General features: G+C 49.2%; 1 protein-coding gene across 3 annotated transcripts; it reads left to right on the forward strand.

Annotated features, from left to right (window-relative positions):
- The first annotated feature begins 1,257 nt into the window (after positions 1-1,257).
- On the forward strand, positions 1,258-13,408 carry Htr3a (5-hydroxytryptamine receptor 3A). 3 transcript variants are annotated; one of them, XM_028864855.2, is made up of 9 exons: positions 1,258-1,450; positions 3,605-3,768; positions 4,836-4,880; positions 5,818-5,927; positions 7,523-7,692; positions 10,915-11,075; positions 11,426-11,636; positions 11,719-11,943; positions 12,616-13,408. In XM_028864855.2, the coding sequence occupies exons 1-9, from the start codon at positions 1,384-1,386 to the stop codon at positions 12,912-12,914; spliced, it is 1,452 nt and encodes a 483-aa protein (XP_028720688.1). In that variant the 5' UTR covers positions 1,258-1,383; the 3' UTR covers positions 12,915-13,408. The 3 variants fall into 3 exon arrangements, with proteins under 3 accessions (XP_028720688.1, XP_028720687.1, XP_028720690.1); XM_028864854.2 differs by having other exon boundaries at positions 1,259-1,450; positions 3,605-3,771; XM_028864857.2 differs by lacking the exon at positions 1,258-1,450 and adding an exon at positions 1,504-1,599 and having other exon boundaries at positions 3,605-3,771.
- Positions 13,409-23,296: the final 9,888 nt, after the last annotated feature.

The raw sequence follows: 23,296 nt of genomic DNA on the forward strand, positions 1-23,296 counted from the left end.
TGAGAGGGAGGGAGAGAGGGAGAGAGGGAGGGAAGGAGGGAGGGAGGGAGGGAGGGAGGGAGAGAGAGAGGGAGGGAGGTCATGCTCTATGTGCATCCTGGGTAGGCTGGCCTCAAGTCTACCTCTCTACTACCTCAACCTTCCCCGAGCTGAGGTTACATATGTGGATCGCAGTGTTTGGTTCTTTTGCTTATTTAACTTTTGATTTATTTTTTTATTTTTTGTTCTCTTGAGACAGGGTCTCATGTAGCCCAAAGTGCTCTGGAACCAGCTGTGGAGCTCAGAGTGGCCTGAAACTTCCCATCCTCCTGCCTCTACCTTCCTGGGATTACAGGTGAGTGTCACCTAGCCTAAGGCAAGTTTTTTTTTTTTTTTTTTTTTCCTGTGTGGCACTAGAGACTGAACTTGGCTTTGGGCATGCTAGGCCAGCACCATACCACCCAACCATGTCCCCAACTTACGATAAGAATGTAATCACCAAAGGTCAGATACTTCATCATGTTTGTTAAAGCTCAGGCAAAGATCTGTAAAATGTATTTCGTTTTCTTCAATTCTTTTTTTTTTTTTTTTGGTTTTTCGAGACAGGGTTTCTCTGTCGTTTTCTTCAATTCTTGGTGGCACTTGCCTTACATCATCCTTCGTCACTCGACAGGTGAAGTCAGGAGGATTAGAAGTCCAAAGCCTTTCTCAGTCCCCTAGTGAGTTCAAGGGCAGCCTGGGCTGCATGAGACCCTGACTCAAAAAAACAAATCAAAACAAATCAAAACGAAAATTAAAAAGTTTTTAATGAATGAGGATGAAGGAGCAGGCCTTTAGTTGACCGTCCCCCCCCCCCCCACCCTCTCTGTTTACAGAAAATGCCCAGTCACCTGCTTCACTAGGGACATTATGTCACCTTGGGGAGTCAAAGTATGTCTCCTGCTGCCTCTGATGAAGCCACCCCCGATCTTCCCCTTGCTATACTTGTAAAGGGACGCCAGTGACAGTGACAGCCCGTAGAGTCCCAAAGCTGTCAATCCAAATCTTTGTTCCACAGACCCTGTAGGCCCTTTCCCCAAAACATTTCCAGGACAAGATGTGGCCAAGCCACCTACTTGAAGGGGTGGGCTGAGCTCCCTCTCCTGACATCAGCTAGCAGACTCCCCTCCCCTTCCTCCCGCCCTGAAACCTGATCTAGCTGAAAAGCTGCTTGCTAGAAAACTTGGCGGCTCCCCAACTCTGGTGGCCCGGGAGTGCCAGGCTGCAGCCTCACAAGGTGCAGACAGCAGTTGGAAAAGCAGGCTGCCTGGGACATGAGGTTGGCAGAGGGTGTGCAGGCTGGCAGTCAGGGGGACTCACCCTGAGTGGCTGCTCCGAGGCCCTCCCACGCTTGGGAAGCTTGCCATGCTGCTCTGCATGCCGCAGGTGCTGTTGGCCCTGGTCCTTTCCCTGCTTCTGGCCCAGGCCGAAGGTAAGGAGTTTGGTGGGGAGGGGAATAACACGCTGGGGTGGGGGAAGGCCTTAGGTCTCAAAGGGCTGAAGGTCGGAGAGGCTGAAGCCACAGGAGGGCTGAAGGAGGGTTGGCTATCTCACTGCTGATGGGCGAGAAAGCGTTCTAAGGTATGAGGTCATATTAAGTGGCTTGAGAAGTTGAGCTCAAGTGAGTCCTCTGCTGAGAAAGGAGTGGAGTGCTTTCTGTCTGTAAGAAATAAATAGGTGCTGAGAGGTTCCCATTCTCTTTGCCTTGCCTTTCAACTTACCAAATGGAAGCAGCTATGGACCTGTGAGCTCATTTAGTCTACTTTCTCTTCTTAGAGCTACAGTCCAGAGAGGGTGAATAATGCACTCAGGGTCACCCAGCTTGCCTGTAGCAGAGTGGGTAGCAGACCACTTTATGTTTTCTTTCTTCTGCTGGTTTTGTTGCTTGGGTCCTGTAGGCTTTCTCCTCCCCTAGGCTCCTCCAAGGCTCACCTCCGGTAATATTAAACTTCCCTGCCCTTCCTACCCAGTCCTCTCCTGTCTGCCTCAGAGTCAGGGTGTTTGGCCACATGGGTCCTGGGTCCTTCTGTTGCCGACCACATTCAGCCCCACAGGAAGGATCCTTCCATACAGCTGTGTTGCAGCATCCTGGGGGACAGCGAGAAGGATGCCACCCAGGGGTGGGACTGAAAGCTAGGGGTAGGGTGCTCTTTTCCGCAAGCTGGCATTGGGAGAGGCAGGGTACATGGATCAGCAAGCCGCACGTGGTAAGTGCTTTGGGTTGCCTTTCCTGGGTTGTTCTGTCCTTTCAGCTGATCTTGTTCTGAGGCCTGGCTGCACTAGCCAGACACCCTCCAAACCCCCAAGAGTTGCCCAAAGCCCACCAGACCCTTGTCCAAGCCTCGCAGAATCCCAGATAGTGGTATGGAATCTGGTTTGAATCTCAGTTTCTCAGCTAGCAGTATATGCTCTTAACCCTCTGAGCCTTGGGGATTCCTGTCTGTATAATGGTCTGTCTTGCTAGCTAACTTTAGCAGGCTATCCTGAGATTGAATGGAAGACTTGTGTAGATGCTATTCCATTATTCCCAAGAAGACTCAAAGAAAAAAAAAGAAAGAAAAGAAAAGAAAGTCTCTTGGGACTGGCAATGTAGCTCTGTTGGTAGAGGCCTGCCTAGCATATCATTCATGCACACAGCCCTGACTCCAATCCCCAGCACCACATAAACAAGGAGTGAAGGTATAAGCCTGTAATACCAGAATTTAGGAAGTGGAGGGAGGGAGATCAGAAGTTCAAGATCCATCCTTGGTCACATGGCAAGGGTCTAGGTGAGCCTCAGCTATGTGAGATCCTGCCTGAAAAGCAAAACACAGTAAAACAAACTTAAAAGTAGTCTCTTGTCTTCTACCTCTCTTTGCTTGCCTCTGTCCTTCCAGACAGGAGGGGAGTTTATGGGGTAGGCAGATGACACACCAGAGAGGAATCTGCAGGAATGCCTTGTTATCTGGTGACAAGCTTGCGGGCAGAATATGAGGACACAGTATTATTTAATAGTAACCAGCCTTGTGGCTCCTGGTTTGCAAAGGACCAGTCCACTCTGGGCTGTGCCCTCCCTACCCCATGCATGTTGACTTTTATTTTGTTTAATGAAATACGGATTGTTTCACAAGTTTTCATGTCACCCTTGTGCAGGGTCTTCCATAACCTCTATGTCATTCCAATTTTAGTACGTGTGCTGCCGAAGTGTGTGTGTGTGTGGGGGGGGGCTTTCACACATCACTCCTGCTTTCTGAGTTACTACTGCTGTTTTCCAGAGGGAAACTGAGGAATACTCAAAATGACCAGAATAGGGCCAGGGCCTGGTGCTACATTCTTTTTAAAATTACAGTTTATTTATTTATTGATTTATTCATTCATTCATTTTTAGTAGTGTGTGTGTGTGGTCACACATACGACTTGGCATGTATGTGGAGGTCAGAGGACAATTTGCAAAAGTCCGTTCTCTCAGGTCATGAGGCTTGATGGCTGGTATCTTTACTCACTAAGCCATTTTACCTGCCCAGAGGACGAAATTCTATAACAGATTCTAAGCTGGGGCAAGAGAACCAGGGCTCCAGCTCCTGTGTCGAACTGTTCTCCTTTCCAGCCAGTCGGAGGGCGGCCACCCGGGCCCACAACACCACCCTGCCCGCTCTGCTCAGGCTGTCTGATCACCTCCTGGCCAACTACAAGAAGGATGTGCGGCCCGTGCGGGACTGGAGGAAGCCTACTACCGTGTCCATCGATGTCATCATGTATGCCATCCTCAATGTGGTGAGCTGCCCTCAACCTGTTGGGGGGGGGGTCAGAGAAGTTACGTGAAGCCAAAGCATCTACTGGGCCGTACAGTGGGCATCAAGGACCCTAGTGCCTATGGCCTGGCATCATGATGCGGGGGACAGACTAAAGTTGCCTCTGCACAGCTGCCCAAACCACAAACTTGGACCACCTATGTGCACCCTCTCCTAGATGTGGTTACCTCTTGCATGATGGACCCTGTCTCCCCATATCGTCTTTACGCCCTTAGTTAGTGCCTTATGCAAGTCCCTTGAGTGGCAGGTGTCACTGAATGGCAACAGTAGATAAAATGTCAACTAATAGATCATCAATTAACTAATCAATAACTAGAGTAAGGTGGGGTGCACTGTTCAGTAGGTGAGGCTAAGCAGTTCATGGAGAGTGACAAAAAGGTGATCGAAGAGCTGTCGGGGAGGTGGGAACTGACGTCACGGCCTGCTTCACAAGTCACATGACACCCCCCACCCCAATAGAGAAGGGAGTCACAACACTTAGAACATCTCTGGAAAGAACAGCTAAAGGCAGGTTGGTGTGCTGCTTCAGAAAGGAAGATCTGAAATTAGATGGGGGAGAGGAGACTAATCCCTTTTTTTATTCTGTAGTTTTGAGTCTCTTAACTTCATAATACAGCAGGCCATATATGCATTTTATATATATATGTACATATATATATAATAAACAATGACAACAGGAAACATGCATAATTTACATATCTTTAGGGTGTTTTTTAAAATGTTTCATTGAGACTTTTACCAGATTCCCAGGCTGGTCTCAAGTTCACCGCAGTACACCTGCCTCAGCCTCCTGAGCATTGGATTATAGGCATGTACCACCACACCACACTATGTACCTTTGAACTTGAAAAGAAACCATTGAATTTCACTCTAGTTGTGTCTTCTTAACAGACCAGCTTCTCCTGGATGCCCAGTAGCCAGTTCATCCCCTTCCCCAGTCCCTTCCCACCTCCTGCCTTCCCAGAAGACCAGCTCTTGTTGGGTGGTGTGTGTGGGACCACCTGTCAGCTCCCTTTCTTTTCCTAGGATGAGAAGAACCAGGTGCTGACCACCTACATCTGGTACCGACAGGTGAGCAGACCACCTCTCACCACTTTGCTTTTTGAGATGAGACTTCTCTACCAAGAAGGACGTCCCCCTCTCAAGGAGTCAGGAATCTCAGCAGCCCCAGTGGAGGTTCAAAGGAATGGTAGACAGATACAAAATCTAGAGGTCTGAAACGTTCTCATCTCAGGGCCAGGGCAAAATGGGTGTGGGACATTTTCCCAGCCTTCACCCCTGGTTTCTCAGATTCTTTGGAGCATCCTAGGCAAGTGCTGGCTGACTAACCCTGGAGAAAGGACAATTCCTGGCCTCACTTCACTTTCATGTGAACAACTTCAATTGTTAGAAAGTTCTTCTACGCTAAGTTGGATAACAATCAAAACTGAGAGATGGAGACAGGAAGAAGCCATCTACTTAAACCTGAGGACTCTGCCCTGGTACCACATGTTCAGTTTTGACAGGTGCCAGTCACATTGGTACACAAATGTCTCAGGCCTTGACTGAGCTCTGGGGTTGGAGGTAAACCAGAGAGGCCTCACTCCAGAGGCTCTGTAGACACAGCAGCATGCACAGGTCTCTGTGGAATCCCTTCCCACGGCCATAGCAGAGAATGTAGCAGAGAAATGTTGATCCTTTCAGACAGCTCCGTTTCTGTCTCACTGAAGGATCCCTTAATTCAGAACACACCCTGTCTCGTGGGCAAGGAGCCAAACAAGAACAGGCTGCATGCTTCCCCAGAAGAGGCTGCAGCAGTCTGTGCTGTTATACATGCAGATGCTGGAGAGCTGGAGAGGTGGGGGTCTCTCAGCCACCAGTGAGTGATGTGGGTCAATGCTCAGATTTCCCTCTGGAAGATGCCCATCTACTGCCTGAGCATAAGGGGTAGGGATATGTCTGATTTGCAGGTGACCCTCACCAAAGAGAGGGAGCTGCCCATGACTGTTTCTGCTTCTCCCACACACAGTTCTGGACTGATGAATTTCTGCAGTGGACTCCCGAGGACTTTGACAATATCACCAAATTGTCCATCCCCACAGACAGCATCTGGGTCCCTGACATTCTCATCAATGAGTTGTGAGTACTTCCATCAGAGTCGAGGGGGCTGGGAGGCTGGGACTAGAGAAGCCAGGCACGGTGACAACTTCCTCTTTGCAGCCTCCAAATTGTCCCAGCCAAGCTTGCAGGCTGTAAGTCAAGTTAGCATTTGCTCAAGCTCTCCTTTACCCAGTTTTCTCTTCTTTGATAACCCCCCATCCCTTTCTTTTTATACTGGATGCTACAACCTTATACTTCTTAGTTCAGGGGCCCCTATCATAGGAACAGAAGCCAGCAAGTGATGTCACACTGAGTTCTAATAACTTAATAGAGACAGCTGCATTTGTCAGAGGGGACTGTCACATTTTTTGAAAGGAGTGAGACACTGATGGCAGTCAATGCTCCTAGTCACAAAAGAGATTGGGAGCCAAGGAACATGTTCAAACCTCCCAAGCTACACATGTGCTGAACAGGCCACAATTGGCACCTCCGGTATGAAGTGGGTCCCATTAGCTTTTGTTCCCAGCAGCTCAACATGGTCCCATCGCCTTCAGCCAGCTGACTTCCTCCCCATCCTGCAGGTTCATCCAGGGTCCACCAACTGGACATCTGAGTTCAAAGGCAAGGAAAATTCGTGGGGGAAATACAAATAGGAAGGGGAAGGGAGGCTGGGGCCGTGACTCAATTGGTGAAATATCTAGTTAGCATGCAAAGTGCCTGGGTTCCATGCCTAGTGTCAAATAAACTCGATGTGGGGGCACAGGCTTACAATCCCAGAACTTGGGAGATGGAGGCAAGATTATCAGAAGTTCAAGCCCATTCCTGACTACATAGAAAGTTCAAGGCCAGCCTGGACTACATGAGACCTTATCTCAAAAAAATTAATAATCATAGTAAGGGGAGGCGTTGGAGGGATTCATGCCATATCAACTGCACCATCCAACTCCATGGCATTCTCCCAAAGAAGACCATTGAATTTGACTCCACCCTTGAATGCCCCAAATGGCACAAGTGGCAAGTGTTCTAGAAATTTCCTTCTGCCTTTTATCTTAGCTTCTCATCTTTCAGGCAACCCCATAGAGGGATAAAGACTAACTAACCTCAGCCTTGGAGTCCAGGCTCAGTCAAGAAAATGGGCTGAATTCTTGTTGGATTTTCCTAGGTCTCCCTGTTCTTACTTACGATCTCTATTCTCTTCCCTCCTGAGATGACTGCTTTCACTTTGGGGGCTTCTAAAAATGGGAATCAAAGCCAAATCAGAGTCAGGATGAAACATAGGCTTCTCCCCTCCTATCCAATCACTGGCCATTCTGAAGTCAGCTCTATTCTAGCCGTCGTGGGGTGGGTGTGACAGCCTGAAGACAGTTGGCTAGCTCCATAGATTCATGGATTCCTTCTCTTCCTGTGAGAGCTAGGGGAGTTAAAGAGAAGCACCCTTTATTGTTTGGAGCACCGCTTGGAAAACTGAGATGGCTAACCCTGGAAAATTAAGACCAGACAAAATGTCTGAGTTATCTTGCTGTCCAGACCCTCCCTGAATTTCTTTTCCTACTGGCCTACTCAAAAGATCTTCAGCCTCCAAGGGCAAGGGTCTGTCTCTTCAGCCCACAAATGGATTCCTCTTCCCTGACCAGTGTGGACGTGGGGAAGTCTCCGAGCATCCCTTATGTGTACGTGCATCATCAAGGTGAAGTCCAAAACTACAAGCCCCTCCAGGTGGTGACCGCCTGTAGCCTGGACATCTATAACTTCCCCTTTGATGTGCAGAACTGCTCTCTGACCTTCACCAGCTGGCTGCACACCAGTGAGTACGTGGGCTTGTGGGTGGGGCAGAGGTTGGGGCTCTCAGGTCCTTGGGGCCAGGAGCATTCTCTATGATACATCCTCCCTCCGTCAAGACACCGCTTACTTTCTCCCTCCTTCTCTTCCCTTCAGCCGTCTCTTCCATTTGTCTTGTTCCCTTGTGGTTCTGGGGATCTGACCTACGACCGTGCACATGCTAGGCAAGCACCCCACCACTGAGCAATATATCCTGCCACTTGTCCTTTCAATGCCAATGAGCCTCTGTTTCCTGTTCCTCCAGCTGGAGCCAATATTGCTGTTCTCACCGCCTCCCCTAGTTGTTACAAGGATTCATGTGACACTCAGCAAGGGACAGTTCTTACCCAGGTTCTCAAAGTAGATCTGGCAGGAAATGTATCTCAGACCCACCCACTCCTCTTCACCCCTGAATTAAGCCAACACCTCCTGCCCAGGTGTCCTCATTCCCTTCCTCCTATGGTCTTCCCCATGTACCACCTCCACTGTGGTTCAGGCTCCCCACAACAGCCAGTGAGCTCTTATTAAAATGCAAATCTGATCATGCTATTTAAACCCCTGAATGGCTTCCCAGTAGTCCTGGGACCCAATCCAAATCCTTGACCTGGTCCTGCCCACAGTGTACCACACCAGCTTCATCTGGTGAGTGCCAGCCCAGCTGCCTTCTTCTGGAGACCTAGAGGTCCTGCCTGTTCTCTTTATCACAGGCTGTTCCCTCTCCTAAGCTACCCACCCATCTTCCTCCTCCTACACTCGGCACCCCAAACACAGCCTGATCAACCCCTCCACTCACCGGATTATCCCCAGGTATCACCAGTGTCGGGGGGACTTCCTCTAGCCCCTTAGACTAGCTATTTCTCGTGCAGTTTTTAAGAACCCTGGTTTTTCTTACTAACTTCATCACTTGACAATACTTGTTCAGTCCATGTCTAATTTTCTCATGGGCATGATTTCAGAGAGTGGGAACATGGTTTCTGATCCACTATTAGACTCTCCAGCACAGTGTCGGGTCCTGAGAATTTTTATTGAGTGTGTGGGTTGCTAGGTATTCAGTGGAGGGCTGGTGAAGACACACTGCTGGACTATAGGAAAACAATCTGCCCCATTCTGACCTGTTCGTTACATTAAACTTCAATTATGGGGGCTGGAAAGATGACTCCGCAGTTAACAGTACTTGTTGCCCTTCCAGAAGATCTAGGTTCTGTTCCCAGCACCCACATGATCACTCACAACAGTAACTCCTGTTCCAGGGAATCCAGTGCCCTCTTCTGGCCTCCACAGACACTGCACACACAGTACACAAATACACATGCAGGTGAAAACACTCATACATACAAAAATTCTTTCTAAATACAACATGACATGATAGGGTCTTCCATTTACTTCTCTATGCATTTCCACCCACAGGTGCACACAAACACACACACACACACACACACACACACACACACACACACACACGCTACCCATGGAGAGCACATATTGCATCTCCTATCATATACTGCTACTTAATTCTTTTTATCAACAATGAATCCCTGACCTTTCTCAAAATTAGTGTGTATGAGATCTTCCTCATAAATTTTAACTGCAATAGACTCATCTAGGTGTATCATTGTTTATTAAGTATTTTCTTGATGGATGGACATTTAGATAGTTTCCTTTATTTCCTTTGATGTGTGTGTGTGTGTGTGTGTGTGTATGTGTGTGTGTGTGTGTGTGTGTGTGTGTGTGTGTGTGTGTATTGCTCACATGTGTGGAGGTCAAAGACCAACTCAAGGTATCTTCCACAGTTGTCCTCCATCTTGTCTTTTTGAGGCAGGGTTCTCTCACTGTTCCCTGTACTTGGCAATTAAGCTAGGCTGGTCAGTGAGCCCAGGGATTCCACTGCCTTTACCTCTCCAGGGCTGGGATGACAAGTGTCACCCCCACACCCAGATTTCTTATATGGCTTCTGAGGATCCAACTGAGGTCTTTGTGCTTGAACAGCAATCTCTCCACTCACTGAGCCATTTCCTCAGCCCCTTTTCTACTTAAAAGTTGTTTTATATTTATTTATTTTATTTTGTGCATAAGAAAGTTTTGCTTGTATATATGTGTACACCATGTGTGTGCCTGGTGTCCATGGAGATCAGAAAAGGGCATTGGATCCTCTGGAACTGGAGTTACAGATGGATGTGAGCTGCCATGTGGGTATGGGGAACCAAACCTGGGTCCTCTGTGTAGATGTAACCAACCGTCTTATTAAATAAGAAACACAGAACCAATGCAAAGAGGAAAACCAAGAGATCAGAGCTAAGAGCCTTACCCGCCTGCTGCAGCTAGCCTCTTAAGCCAAGAGACCTCTCCCAAAGAGACCTATTTTCTGTCTGTTTGTCTTTATATAGACTTTCTGTTCTGCCTTCTTATTGGTTGTAAAACCAACCACATGACTGCCTCGTCACTGTCTGTTGGCTGTATCCTTGAACACACAGAGATCTACCTAGCTCTGCCTACCAAGTGTTGGGATTAAAGGTGTGCACCACCAACGCCCAACTTTTGCTATGGCTCTAATAGCTCTGACCCCCGGGCAACTTTATTTATTAACATACAATTAAAATCACATTTCAGTACAAATAAAATATCACCATACCTCTGGAAGATAGATAGATGATAGACAGACAGATAGATAGACAGATAGATAGGGGATATCTGTGGTATGGTGTAATTGAGGATTTATTTTATTTTCTTAATTCTTCTTCAAAGACAGGTAGTTCTGTGAAGACAGAAGTAAAAATGTTGTGTTTAATTCATTTCCTAGGTGAGAAACTCTAACAAAGAAACATAGAAGACTGTTTGGAAGGGGTGTGTGAGTATGTGTGTGTGTGTGTGGGGGGGTGTAAGTGAGAGAAAGAGAGAGAGACAGACAGAGAAAGAGAGAGAGAAAGCTTTCTAATGGATGCTTCCTGCGTTTTTGTTTGTTTGTTTTGTTGTTTTGTTTTGTTTGCATGGTGCCCTCACTATAGGCTTGTCAGACAGACAAAATGTGTTCTATCACCACACTTTGTACACCCAAGGGAACCAGGGCTGAAGGTTAAGGGCAGAAGTCTGGGGTCTAGAGATCTGACAAGAAGGTTTCTTGGGTGTTGTCTGCACTAAGCCTCATCTTTTATGCTTGAAGGTTCTATGCTTGAGATTCCAAAGCTTCTTTTGACCCTTTGTCTTCTCTTAGTCCAGGACATCAACATTTCCCTGTGGCGATCACCAGAAGAAGTGAGGTCAGACAAGAGCGTCTTCATGAATCAGGGCGAGTGGGAGTTGCTGGGGGTGCTGACTCAGTTTCAGGAGTTCAGTATGGAAACCAGCAACAGCTACGCCGAAATGAAGTTCTATGTGAGTGGGCATGGCTGTGGTGACTGGCGTGGCGACAAAAATGACTCGACCTCCACATTGGGGGTGGCATAAAGAGGCAACTGGGAAGGGGCAGAGTAGCCCTGTTGCCGGCTCCAGGTCATACACATCCCATGTAACTTCAGCAAAGGGAGACGGGAACACACCTGAAGCACTCCATGTTTGTCCTCAACGGCCACAAGCCTGGTGCCAGAGGAAGGATAGGGGTCTGTTTCTGTCCTTCCCCAAGCCATCCAGGATGGAAATTCTACAAGAGAGGGGGCTGGGTAGGGGGGAGTGGTTCCTGGGTTCCTGTCTGCCCAGCCATCCCCAAGCTCCTATCTTGGTTCCAGGTGGTCATCCGCCGGCGGCCTTTGTTCTACGCAGTCAGTCTCTTGCTGCCCAGTATCTTCCTCATGGTTGTAGACATTGTGGGCTTTTGCCTGCCCCCGGACAGTGGCGAGAGAGTCTCCTTCAAGATCACACTCCTCCTGGGATACTCAGTCTTTCTCATCATTGTGTCAGACACTCTGCCGGCAACGGCCATCGGCACTCCCCTCATTGGTAAGGCCTCCCCCAGGCAAGAGTTTCGCTGTGATGACGTGGACTTGCTCCCGCCCTTAGTGTATCTCTTTCTCTGGCTCAGGTGTCTACTTTGTGGTGTGCATGGCTCTGCTGGTGATAAGCCTTGCTGAGACCATCTTCATTGTGCGGCTGGTGCACAAGCAGGACCTACAGCGCCCAGTACCGGCCTGGCTAAGGCACCTGGTCCTAGAGAAAACAGCCTGGCTGCTCTGTCTAGGGGAGCAGCAGCCCATGGCCCATAGGCACCCAGCCACCTTCCAAGTCAACAAGACGGAGGACTGCTCAGGTGAGAGAGAGTAGGGACAAACTCATACATAGTCTAGAGGCTGTGATATGCCAGGGATGCAGGACAGGACCTGGGAACTGGATACAGGATAGAAGCAGAAAGAGGCTTTATCCAAAGATGTCAATCAGCCTGGAACCTTGTTTCCCTTTCCACTGTTTTTAAAAGATGGGGGTCTCACTCTGTAACCCTGGCTGACCTGGAACAAACTACGTAGACCAGGCTAGCTTTCACAGAGATCTTTCCTGTCTTGGAAGTGATGGGGTTAAAGGCATGCACCATCAGGCCCAGCCAGGCCCTTTTCCTTTGCTTTCAAAGCCCTCATCAGCCTAGGTGAATGTAAGGTGGGAGTCCTGGAGGCTGAGCCCCATGGGCTGAGAAGGGCTCAGAGGAGCTCGGTGTGGTGGTTCACGCCTTGAATCCCAGCACTTGGGAGACACAGGTGGGCAGATCTCTGTGAGTTTGGTCCATCCTGGTCTACATAGTGAGTTTCAGGCCAGCCAGGACTATATAGTGAGACTCTGTCTGAAGAGATAGAGAGAGAGAGAAAGGTAGAGTGTAACTGAGGAAGACACCCAAAGTTGACTTCTGGGCCTCCATACCCCACCCCTTTGCCACAGCACTAGGGTATCTCACTGGTCTCCCTTTCTTACCAAGGTTCACTTCTTCTTCCAGCCATGGGAAACCACTTCAGCCATGTTGGGGGACCCCAGGACTTGGAGAAGACCCTGAGGGGCAGAGGTAGCCCTCCTCCACCACCTAGAGAGGCCTCGCTGGCTGTGCGTGGGCTCTTGCAAGAGCTAGCCTCCATCCGCCACTTCCTGGAGAAGCGGGATGAGATGCGGGAGGTGGCTCGGGACTGGCTGAGAGTGGGATACGTGCTCGACAGGCTGCTCTTCCGAATCTACCTTTTGGCTGTGCTGGCCTACAGCATCACCCTGGTCACACTCTGGTCCATTTGGCATTATTCTTGAGTGAGCACAACCCGGCATGGTACCTGGGACTGGTTAGGTTAAGGATGGAGGATTTTCCCCTAGGTCCTTCATTCTGTTTCCAACACCAATTAGTCTGAGCAATCCCAAACCAGTGTCTGAACCCTTGGCCCCAAAATTTAGTGCTGAAAACCCATTCTGCCTCCCCCACTTTATTCCCAACCTCCCTGCTATGGCTTTAAAGCATGATATCCTAGTTCAAGAGAAACCAAGTACCCTCTAACTTAACGCATCCGGCCTCAGTTTCCTTTGCAGTACTTCCCTAATTAAAGCCCTTGGAACTGCTCATTTCCACAAAATTTGGTTTTTGCTCAATGAAAAACTAATCCTCTACCATAGGTGCCTGAAATTTCTGCATTCATTTTATCCAGCCCCTAATGGCTCTCTTTTCAGCTCACCTGTGACCACTTCCCTAGCACTCAGCTTTGTCAGTCAATGGGGAAAGGAGGATAATAAAGCACACAGTGATATCTTGATATCTGTCCATGGCCATTTGTATTCAGCTTTGGGAAAAGGCTGGATGCTGGAATCACCTGTAGTTTCAGTTGACAGATGCTTTCTGGACCAGGGAACAAGAGGGTGACACCAGAGCCACCATGATGAAACAGTAGGAGGTGGATCAGTTTGAAGGTCAAGACTGACCATTTATCAGATGAGAAGAGAGAGAAGAAGGCTTTCTGTAACCCACTGGGAAAATGCTGGAAGGATCCACGTGGGCCAGCTCTTCTGGATTCAGGGTCTCCAGGGAGCAAGCTCTTACCCTGCAACAGAGCGCTACCAGGGAGATAAGACTTCAGCACCACGGCCAGCACCCTCCGGCCTGGTGCTTAGGAAACGCTGAAAGCAAGGCATGGACTGAGGCATCCCCTCAGAACTCTTAGTAGCCAGTGCCTGGTGCCCCTAACCAGGAAGCAGGACTCGGAGGGAGGTAGAGCTGGGATAATGCTCTTGGACATAACTGATCCCGGTCACCTGTCCTAGACACCAGGGCTTAAGACACCCTAAGCAATACCCCCAACTCCACTCCACCCACCTAACAGGCATCTGTGGTGATATTATGTTTCCCAAAATTTTGTGCACCCTAATAAACTTAACTGGGGTCAGAGAACAGAACAGCCACTGGATATAGAGGTCAGAAAATGGTGGCACTCACACCTTTAATCCTATCACTTGGGAGGCAGAGATCCATTTGGATCTCTGTGAGTTTAAACCACACTGGAAATAGCCAGGCATGGTGACTTACACCTTTAATCCCAGGAAGTGGGTCTTTAATCCCAGGAAGTGATGGCAGAAAGCAGAAGGGTACACAAGGCATGAGGACCAGGAACTAGAGCTGGTTAAGCTTTTAGGCTTTTGAGCAGCAATTCAGCTGAAATCCATTCGGATGAGGACACAGAGGCTTCCAATCTGAGGAAACAAGATCAGCTGGGGAATTGGTGAGGTGAGGTGGCTGTGGCTTGTTCTGCTTCTCTGATCTTCCAGCACTCACCCCAATACCTAGCTCCAGGTTTGTTTTTTACTAATAAGACCATTTAAGATTCGTGCTACAGGCATCTAGGGAAAGGAATATTCTGTCTTAGTCTCAAGGTTCCCTCGGACACTTTAGCATGTTCCTATCTTAGTTGACACTCAAAGTAAAGCAAGGCAGAGGGGGACTAGACAACAAACGGCCAGGCTACAGGGACAGGACCCACCAAAAATGTCAGGGATGAGGTCAAACAGTTCCATTACTTCTTAAGCTGCTCCATGGCAGCTAACAATAAGAGAGTCAATACAAACACTGGGGATGGTATATTCTCAAACCCCCAAACTGCAATTTCAGTTCATAAATCACCTGGGAGGCTGAGCAGAGGACAGAAATTTGGGGCCTTGGCTTTTGTCACATCTGAAAGAGCCTAAGGCTGAAGAAGGGCTCACCTGGTTTACCTTTTATTAGCTGCCTCTCATCCTAGGATCCCCAAGTCATACAAAGAGTTCCTGGATCCTAACTAGCTGCTAGCTCCTCAGGTGAACTGGGATTGAGGTCTCGTCACCACCTCTACCCTAGACACATGAGCTTTTGATATGACTTCAGAATTCCACTTTGATTTTTGTTTTGCTTGTGTGGGGATCAGGCTCTGTTACTGAATAGGAGAGTGTGGGACCTGGAGTTGCCTTTGGCTGAGCAAGAATGGGCTCGAGGTGGGGACAGTTCTTATTCAGAATAGGTCCTGGAATTCTTCACTTGGAGCCTGGTTTTAGAATCAAAAGCTGCCCTACCGACTAGGACTGCTGAGCCTAGTCACACACTATCAGAAGGTTCTCCTGTCCCAAGCCACAAGGATAGAAAGATGGACAGTCAATGCACCACTGGCCATTAAGTGGGTAACTATTGACAAAGTGTTCAACCAGAGAGCTAGTAAGACACTCATCAGCCTATTGATTCCCCATCTCCCTCTTCTCACCCTTCATTCGTAATCAATGGGGCGACAGAGCCCAGTACCGAGGTGGCCAATTATCCACCTCAGGAATGAGCTGCTGCATGTAACATCTTCTGGTCCACTGGCCACATCCAATAGGAACATCGATCTGGCACCTATGCCACGATTCCCAGGGATGGGAAACTGAGGCCCAGTACTGGAGAACGTCTCCAGTGCACCAACTTCTCTTCATCAAAGCTAATCTTGGACTATGCCATAGGAGGTCCTTACTGGGTTTGGGGGACACCCCCAGTCATTTGCTTACTTCCTCCCTTTCATAACTAAAGCTTAGAGTGAGGCAGCCCAAAGAGGCTAGGCTGGGCCTCCAGTCCCTAATGTACTGACTAAAGAGACAAGTAAACCCAGGAATGGTGGCTTGCACCTGTACTCCTAGCACTTGTGAGGCTGAGGCAGAAGGATTACTGTTAGTTCAAGATCAGCCTGGCATATAGGAGATCCAGGTCAACCCGAGGGCGGTGAAGTTTAGTGGTACAGAGAGGTTTATGCAATGTAGCCATGTTGGAATAAATCAGATAAGAGGTACAGTGACCCGAAATTCGGGTTTGGGGTACTGACATGAGCTTTAGGAGTAAATGAAGGAAGATTTGTGGCAAGTGGCAGGAGGTATGAATAATTAAGCAATCTTGGTCTAGAGAAGGACCGCCCCGCCTACTGCCACCCATCATTGCCTCATCTGCCAGGTCCTTTGCTTGAGGGGCTCAAGGTGGCTCTCAGAAGATAATGGCTTCTCCCCCAGAGGTGTCATCATCTAGGGTGGGAGTAATCTGAAGTAGAAAGACAAGTTAGACACTTCTTGAGTGACTACAGCCGCAGAGGAAAGCTCTGGGCTCTAGGTAAGAAAGACGTAACAGAGTGAGGGCAGAGAACCAGCCTTTGGTTAGCTGCGAGGAATCAAGACCTTTTAGTATGCTCCAGCTTCTACAGGCCTGCTTTAGTCTACATGGCTCCTGCCTCTGACCCTGTCCTAGGCCAACGGATAGGCTTCTGGTCTCCATGCCCCTCAGGCACTTCCTCATCTCACCTCCCAAGTGCTCCTCGGCCTTTCCCCACCCACCCTGCTTCGCGCACAGTCTCCCCCAAACTCCATCAGAGACTGGGGAAGTGCTCCGCAGCCCGCAAGCCTCGGTGCTCTAAGAGTCTGCTGCTGAGCTGCTGGGGGATTACCACTGGCTCCTAGCTAGGAAGGGAGTTGCTTTTGTTCCCGAAGTCGGCCACCTGCGCTCAACGACCTCCAAGGCATGCCCTAGAGTGGACACCTGGTAGCTTTCAGGAGAGCTGCGACAGGGAGGCTGAGCTCAGCAGCCAATGCAGGGGGTTTGTGGTGAGGGTGGAGGTGGGAAGGGGGTCGGCGACGACGACGCAACTGTGAGTTCCCCCAAGCTAGCTTAGGGGAAAAGTTTCCTGGGGATGGAACGAGCGGGGAGTGCAGCTCAGTGTTCGCCAGCCAGCTTCTCCTCCCTCCCCCTCCTCCCCCAGCCTCCGAATCAATACATTCTGAATCTAATCTAATAACAGAGATTTAACGAGGGGATAATGCGCGTGGAGCCGCCAGGCGCTTTGTGTCTCCTTTCAGGAGGCAGCTGGGGCCCATTATCTGGGGACAATGCCCCATGCTAATCACTCCCTCCGCCTCCCTCCGCGTGTTTGGGGGAGGGGGATGCTGGGCAAGAAGGGGCAGCGCCTCTGACTGCACCGGAGGCAGTCACACTGGTCCAGCCCACCCCACACAATTGCCTTGGCCTAACACCAACTCCTTGGCCTTCTCCTCCAGCCAGCCGCACTGGGTACCCTGACCTGTGAGAGGTCCCCCCAAGGCAAGCACGCGGCCACTAACTAGGCACCAGCTGGGACTTGGGTGGGTTTTTTTTTTTTTTTTTTTTTTTTTTTTTTTTTTTTTTTTTTTTTTGGATTTTGTCTTTCCATTTTTCTAACTTAGTCCTCTATAATTTAAGCTGTTCCACTGAGGCTTGTGATGGCCAGCCCTGAGTGCCACAGTGTCCGGGTTAGAGAATTCAACCCTAGTTTTAGGGAATAAGAATATCCCGTCCTGAAATAGAAGCCTTGCTTCTCTCTCTCCCCCTCTCCCCCTCTTCCCTCTCTCTCTCCTCTCCTCCCTCCCATTATATCTGGAAGTGCAGAGGTTAGACAGGAGGAAGGACTTCCTGGCAAGACCGATGCTAACAATGAGTATTAAATCAGGAGTCTGGAAAGAACAATCGCATCTCGTTTCCTAGTAGCCTTTCAAAACGGGACCTTTAGCTCTGTAGCTTGGGAGAGGGCAACTAAGGCAGACAGGTCTACTTCAGTTTTCTATTGGAGCTTTTGGGAGGAGGGAGCCCAGAGCTGTACCTGGACATCACACTGCTTTCTGAAACATGTCTACTGAGAACAATATGAGCGTGTTGTGGAGTGTCAGACCCCAGGTGTAAAATCTTTCACATCCTGGGTCTCCTTGTGTGTCCACCTACCCATCTGCGAAGTGGGGCTCACACAGTTCTCACATCATAGGTGTTAGGGATTCTGTGATCCCAATGAAGAAATGTTCAGGGAATCTACAAGGCTGTAGTAGAGACGCCTGCCTAGCATCATGCTGGCCCTTCTTGATTGGGTCAGGTCACATTTGGAACCAGTGAGCATTGATCCTGGCAAGTAGTGGATGGGGACCTTTGTCCTGCTTGTCCCATCTTAAAGACAGGGCTAGGCACTTACCTTAAGGTCAGGGAACTGAAGAGCCAGCCTGTGCCAAACACCGGTGGGTGTCCCTTCTGTCCCTTTGTCATGTCTCACACTCACCTGCACACCTTCAGCTTCTTAACAGAGTTCCTCCATAAAACTTCAGCTCTTGAGTTCCTGCCCTGAGACAATGTGGGAGCCTTGCACACTCTAGGATCCCCTCCTGAGCCTGGCCATGTCCCTTTGTAACCTGCTGTAAATCCACAGAAGAAAGAGCTTTGTGAGCATGGCATGTGGGACTTACAGGAACCCAGGAACTCACTTCCCCGAAGCTAGAAGAACTTCCCCAACTAAGGGTTCAGAAAGAAATAAATATCCAGCAAGCTATTTGGCCAAGACCACTCCAACCATGATTTCTAGATTCTGTCCACCAGGTGGCAGCAAAGCCCAGAAATTCTATGGAAAGTCAGGCACAAAGCATTTTATTGCCCCCTTTCCTGCTGCGCCTCCCAAATAAAGACCCCTATCCCTCACTAGTGGTGTCTGCAGCCCCTTTCCTTCAAGGCCAGCCCTATCCTTTGGGCCAGCAATAAGGACAGCATTCCTGAGCTCCAAGTATTCAGGCGGAAGCAGCTTCTCTAACCACTCAGTTACAGATGTGCCCATACTGAGCCCCATGCTCTGAGGTCCCTGCCTAGGCTCTGGCCATGCTCATCCTCTCATCCACAAAGTTGGCTCTTCTAGTTCTCCCCCTTTCTGCACAGCTGATGAAGATGCCGGTGGCTGGTGGTGCGGAACACTGTTTTGCCCAAAGCTCTCTCAGCATAAGCCCTCGGAAGATTCTGTTTCTCTCTTCTGCCCAACTCCAGCCCATGCTGTACCAACTTGGAACCACTCCTCACAGTCCTGGGGGAAAGGGGCTAGAGGGGGTGATGGGCACAAGTACTTGGAACAGGTCAGTGGATGGACAGACAGAACAAGTGCCTGGGAGACACTCATTTACCCCAGGCTTGGCTCAGGGAAGGACCGAGGAAGATATGGCTGTCCTAAGCAGGCCTTTCAAGAATCCATTCCTTTACTTATCAGGACAACATATACAATGTCCACAGTGTGGCTACTGCCATGCCCTCCAATCATGCCCCCCCCCCAACCCTCGACAAATTATCAACCTACTGCACCTGCACGTAGTCAGTCCTTGTGAACTGAAGTTCCCCGAAAAGGCCACATCTGTGTTGAAGATTTTGCATATTAATTGACCGATTAGAACATCCATGAATGTGGAGACTTGGAATGTTGCAGATCCAAAGCTAAAATTACCATGGGCTATCTTTAGTTCCCATTAGTAGGCATTGATTACCCATGTCTGCATTGAACCTAACAGCCTTCTGACTATTAGGTAAAACCATTGAAGTACCTTAACAGCCCACGCATGGGCTTCCAGTATCCAAAGCTAAGCCTGTCATCAGATCACACAGTACCTTAGCCCTAGAGCAAAGATGTCCCTGCTTTACTGGAACCCACCTACCTGCTATTCCCACAGTGTAGCTGGTAAATGCACTAAGTGGCATTCGTGCTGTGGCTGGAACTATTTCCACAGTGGAGCAGGTCACCCAGGACGGCCTGAATCCATACTGCTGGCCACAGCCTCTCATATTTGGCTCAGAATAAACCATCTATTTCCACTGCAATGAAAACTGTTTTTGTTGTTGTTGCTGCTGCTGCTGCTGTTGTTCTGTGGGAGGGGGGTTCATTTGTTTGAAAAGTCCAAAATGGAACCACGGGGCTGAGTGCCTTCTGGAAAACGTAGGAAAGAATCTGCTTCCTCGCCTTTCCCAGACTTGGGCCACCTGTGCCGACTGTGGGACATTATTTCCCACCTTCAAAGCCAAGCTCCAAATGTCTCAGCTCAGATGATATTGATATTCACCTCTCCAGCTCCCCCTCCCCTCACCTCTCTCCCTGTATCTCTCCTTCTCCCTCTCTCCCTCGGTCTTTCCCTTCCTGAGCTTTCCTTTCTCGAATCATCTCAGTGGAAAAGTTCAATTTTTAATTATGTGCCTGCATCTGTTTCCAAAGGGGAGTGTGTACATGTGCATGTGGGTGCCTGAAGAAGTCAGCGCCATCAGATGCCCCTGGATCTGGAGTTCTAGGCAATTGTGAGCTGCTGGGTATGGGTGCTGGGAACCAAACTCAGGTCCTCAGGTATAGCAGAAAGTGCTTTTAATCACTGAGCCCTCTCTCTAGCCCCAACACATCATCCTTTTTTTTCTTCTGTGTCTGTGTCTCTGTGTGTGTGTGTGTGTGTGTGTGTGTGTGTGTGTGTGTGTGCATGCACGTGCGCATGCCTGCGCACATGTGTGTGCATGTGCAGAGGCCAGGGGTCAACACTGGGTATCTTCCTTAGCTTCTCCCTGAACCTGGACCTCATGGATTTGGCTAGGCTACTGGCCAGCAAGGCCCAAGGATCCCCTTGCCTCTGCCTCCCTCCAGCATTAGGGTTACAGGCCCATGACACCCAGCTTTTTATGTGAGTGCCAGGGATTTGAACTCAGATCCTCATGCTTGCACATCAGGCACTTTGTGGACCATACCATCTTCTGGCCCCTCTTTCCCATAAACTGCTGTGGCTATAGCCTGCCCATACTGGTCATCTAGAACCTGCTCATCTTGAGAAGTCTTGATTCAGCACTCAGCAAAGGCCTTCTATTTCAGAACGTGTCACACTCACAAGCCTTAGAGGTCACGAGGTAGACATCCTTGGTGGGGTCACCATTATTCCTACCCTGAGACCTTGGGCAATCTTCCATGGGCCTCCATCTTCCTGTCTGTAAGAATCAACATAATAAAGCACCCATCTTCTGAGCTTGTTGTGAGGATGTAGTAGATGGTAGCTGAGTTCCATTCATGGTTTATTCTTGCTTTTTTGTTAATCTATCTGCCTCCCGCACAGCAGAGTTGTAAAGTAGGGCATCACAGACACACTGAGTTAACACAGAAAGAGAAATCATGCTTTGTATCAGGCAACACGGGCAGTGTGTTTACATGACAAATATGGCTCAGCTCTATAAGCTCAGGAGAAGGGGACAGGAAAGAAAGCAGACTGGAGGCCAGGACGCCAGAGTGGCAAGAGACAGAGAACCTGGCTTGTCTTTCACCATCTCCTCTCATCCTTAGGACAGCCTCCTGAGTTGAGATGGTGCCAAGGGCTTCCTGACCTAGAGGTCCTACCCTGGAATGGGGCTCAGACTGACTTACTCCCTGCAGACCTTCTGCGATACCAGCAACTTCCTGGTCCAGCTTCTCTGTCTAGGACAGTGCATGCAGGAGATGGTGTGGTGACTTCAACAGGACCTTCCAGCCCAGATCCAGAGAATAATGCCATTCCCTCTGGGTGATACTTCGCTAGGGGTTCCGGCTCCATGAGTGTCCTGCCCTTTCCTCTTGACTGACGTGTTCACGTCCCCTCTTTCGCTCCTGAGACCTAGTCTTGGTGATGGAACTCAAACCCACCAAGCATCAGGCTGACACTTCTCACAGGGGTCACTCTTCATTGTGTAATAGCTGGTTTGGGGCTGTGTCTGCCCCAATCATGAGTACACACAGCATACAGAGGTTTCACTGTTGTTTACCCAGAGAGGTACCCAGAGCTGAACACTGTGCTTAGCATGGGGTGGAGGCTCAATACTGTCCAATTAACAAAGGAGTGTGGTTCCTACTGGAGTTCTTTTCTGTTAAGATGACCACCAAACCAGGGCCTTTCTGTCCTGAAAAAAACCACTGCACATGCAGCATGCCATTAAGTGGGGTCATCTGGGGCAAGTGAGGTGCTCCTGCAGCCCTGGGCTCTCTCCAGCCCTTTCAGCAGCTGCAGCCCCAGAGTCAAGAGAATCTCCAGGTTCTTCTGCCAATCTCTTCTCCCCAAGTCAAGAGAAGTCAGGCTAGTGGCTGGGGAGGGGAGCCTCCCACTTTGCCCAATGTAGGGGGTCATGGCTTCTTCCTGACACAGACCCAGGAGTCGGAAGGGTTTTCTGTGGGGGCCACATGACTCAGCAGAGCTCACAGGAGACTGGCGATCCCAAGACACCCCCCACCATTCCTCTGAGAGAGGATCCCCTAGGTGAAGTGAGGCATGGTGGGTGTGGCTTGAGGAGGGCACTGTCCACAGGGGGACTTTCACTGTGGGGCTGAAAGTTGACTCAGCAGGACTAAACTGACCAGAGAACTCTGATAAACTGTTGCTTTAAAAACCCATTTTCTGCCAGGCGGTGGTGGCGCATGTCATTAATCCCAGCACTTGGGAGGCAGAGCCAGGCGGATCTCTGTGAGTTCGAGGCCAGCCTGGGCTACCAAGTGAGTTCCAGGAAAGGCACAAAGCTACACAGAGAAACCCTGTCTCAAAAAACCAAAAAACAAACAAACAAACAAACAAAAAACAAAAACAAAAACAAAAAAACCCTCTGTTTTCCAATATTGCTACCTTTGTACAGAAGGAATCTGTAAGCTCCTCCAGCAAATGTGCTTTTTTTTTTTTTTTTTTTTTTTTTTTTTTCTGAAAGGGGAAATGGACTTGTTGCCGCACTCCCCCAAGCCTCCTAACATCTCCTTGGGGCTTTCCAGGTTGGGAGTGGAGTAGAAATCACCCTGTAGCCAAGAAGAGACAAGTAGCTCCCTCCCACCTGACCTCCAGTCCTGGATATTAGAAATGGGAAGACATGAAGATCTGCTGTGGTGCATGCTGGGTCTGGGGCTCTGCCTCATGCTCCTAGTGTGCATCTGACACCCCAGCTTTACAGGATGTCTGTGCTGTTCACACAGGTTGTACACTGTAGGGTAGAGGGGATGGTTCTCTGAATGCTTGACACAAAGCCTTACAAAATCTGCATATTAACAACAACAACAACAACAACAACAACAAAAAACAAGATGGCTTAGCAGGTAACAGTGCTTGCTCTACAAGGCTGACGGCCTGAGTTCTGTGCTCTCACATATGTGTGTATACATGCTCATACTCCACACAAAAACCAAATAAAGACAAAGAAAAAAAAAAAAAAAAAAAAACAAGTGGCAAAGATAATTCCAGTGGCCCCTGGCATAGGCACAGAGGCACTGTACTTTGTCTGAAGGTCACCTGAGCTCCTTATCATATTAGAACACACCCCCTGTGTAGATTTGAATATGCTAATGAGGCATGTGATGTGTGAAGTTGTAGGT

Source organism: Peromyscus leucopus, chromosome 7 (genome assembly GCF_004664715.2).
Source record: "Peromyscus leucopus breed LL Stock chromosome 7, UCI_PerLeu_2.1, whole genome shotgun sequence".
In the NCBI taxonomy this organism is placed as follows: domain Eukaryota; kingdom Metazoa; phylum Chordata; class Mammalia; order Rodentia; family Cricetidae; genus Peromyscus; species Peromyscus leucopus.

Excerpts from the sequence above, each read along its gene's own strand:
- Htr3a (XM_028864854.2), top strand. The coding sequence starts at position 1,384 with ATGCTGCTCTGCATGCCGCAGGTGCTGTTGGCCCTGGTCCTTTCCCTG. Across the intron at positions 11,076-11,425 it reads ACGCCGAAATGAAGTTCTAT|GTGGTCATCCGCCGGCGGCC; the intron begins GTGAGTGGGCAT and ends TCTTGGTTCCAG. Across the intron at positions 11,944-12,615 it reads CAAGACGGAGGACTGCTCAG|CCATGGGAAACCACTTCAGC; the intron begins GTGAGAGAGAGT and ends TTCTTCTTCCAG.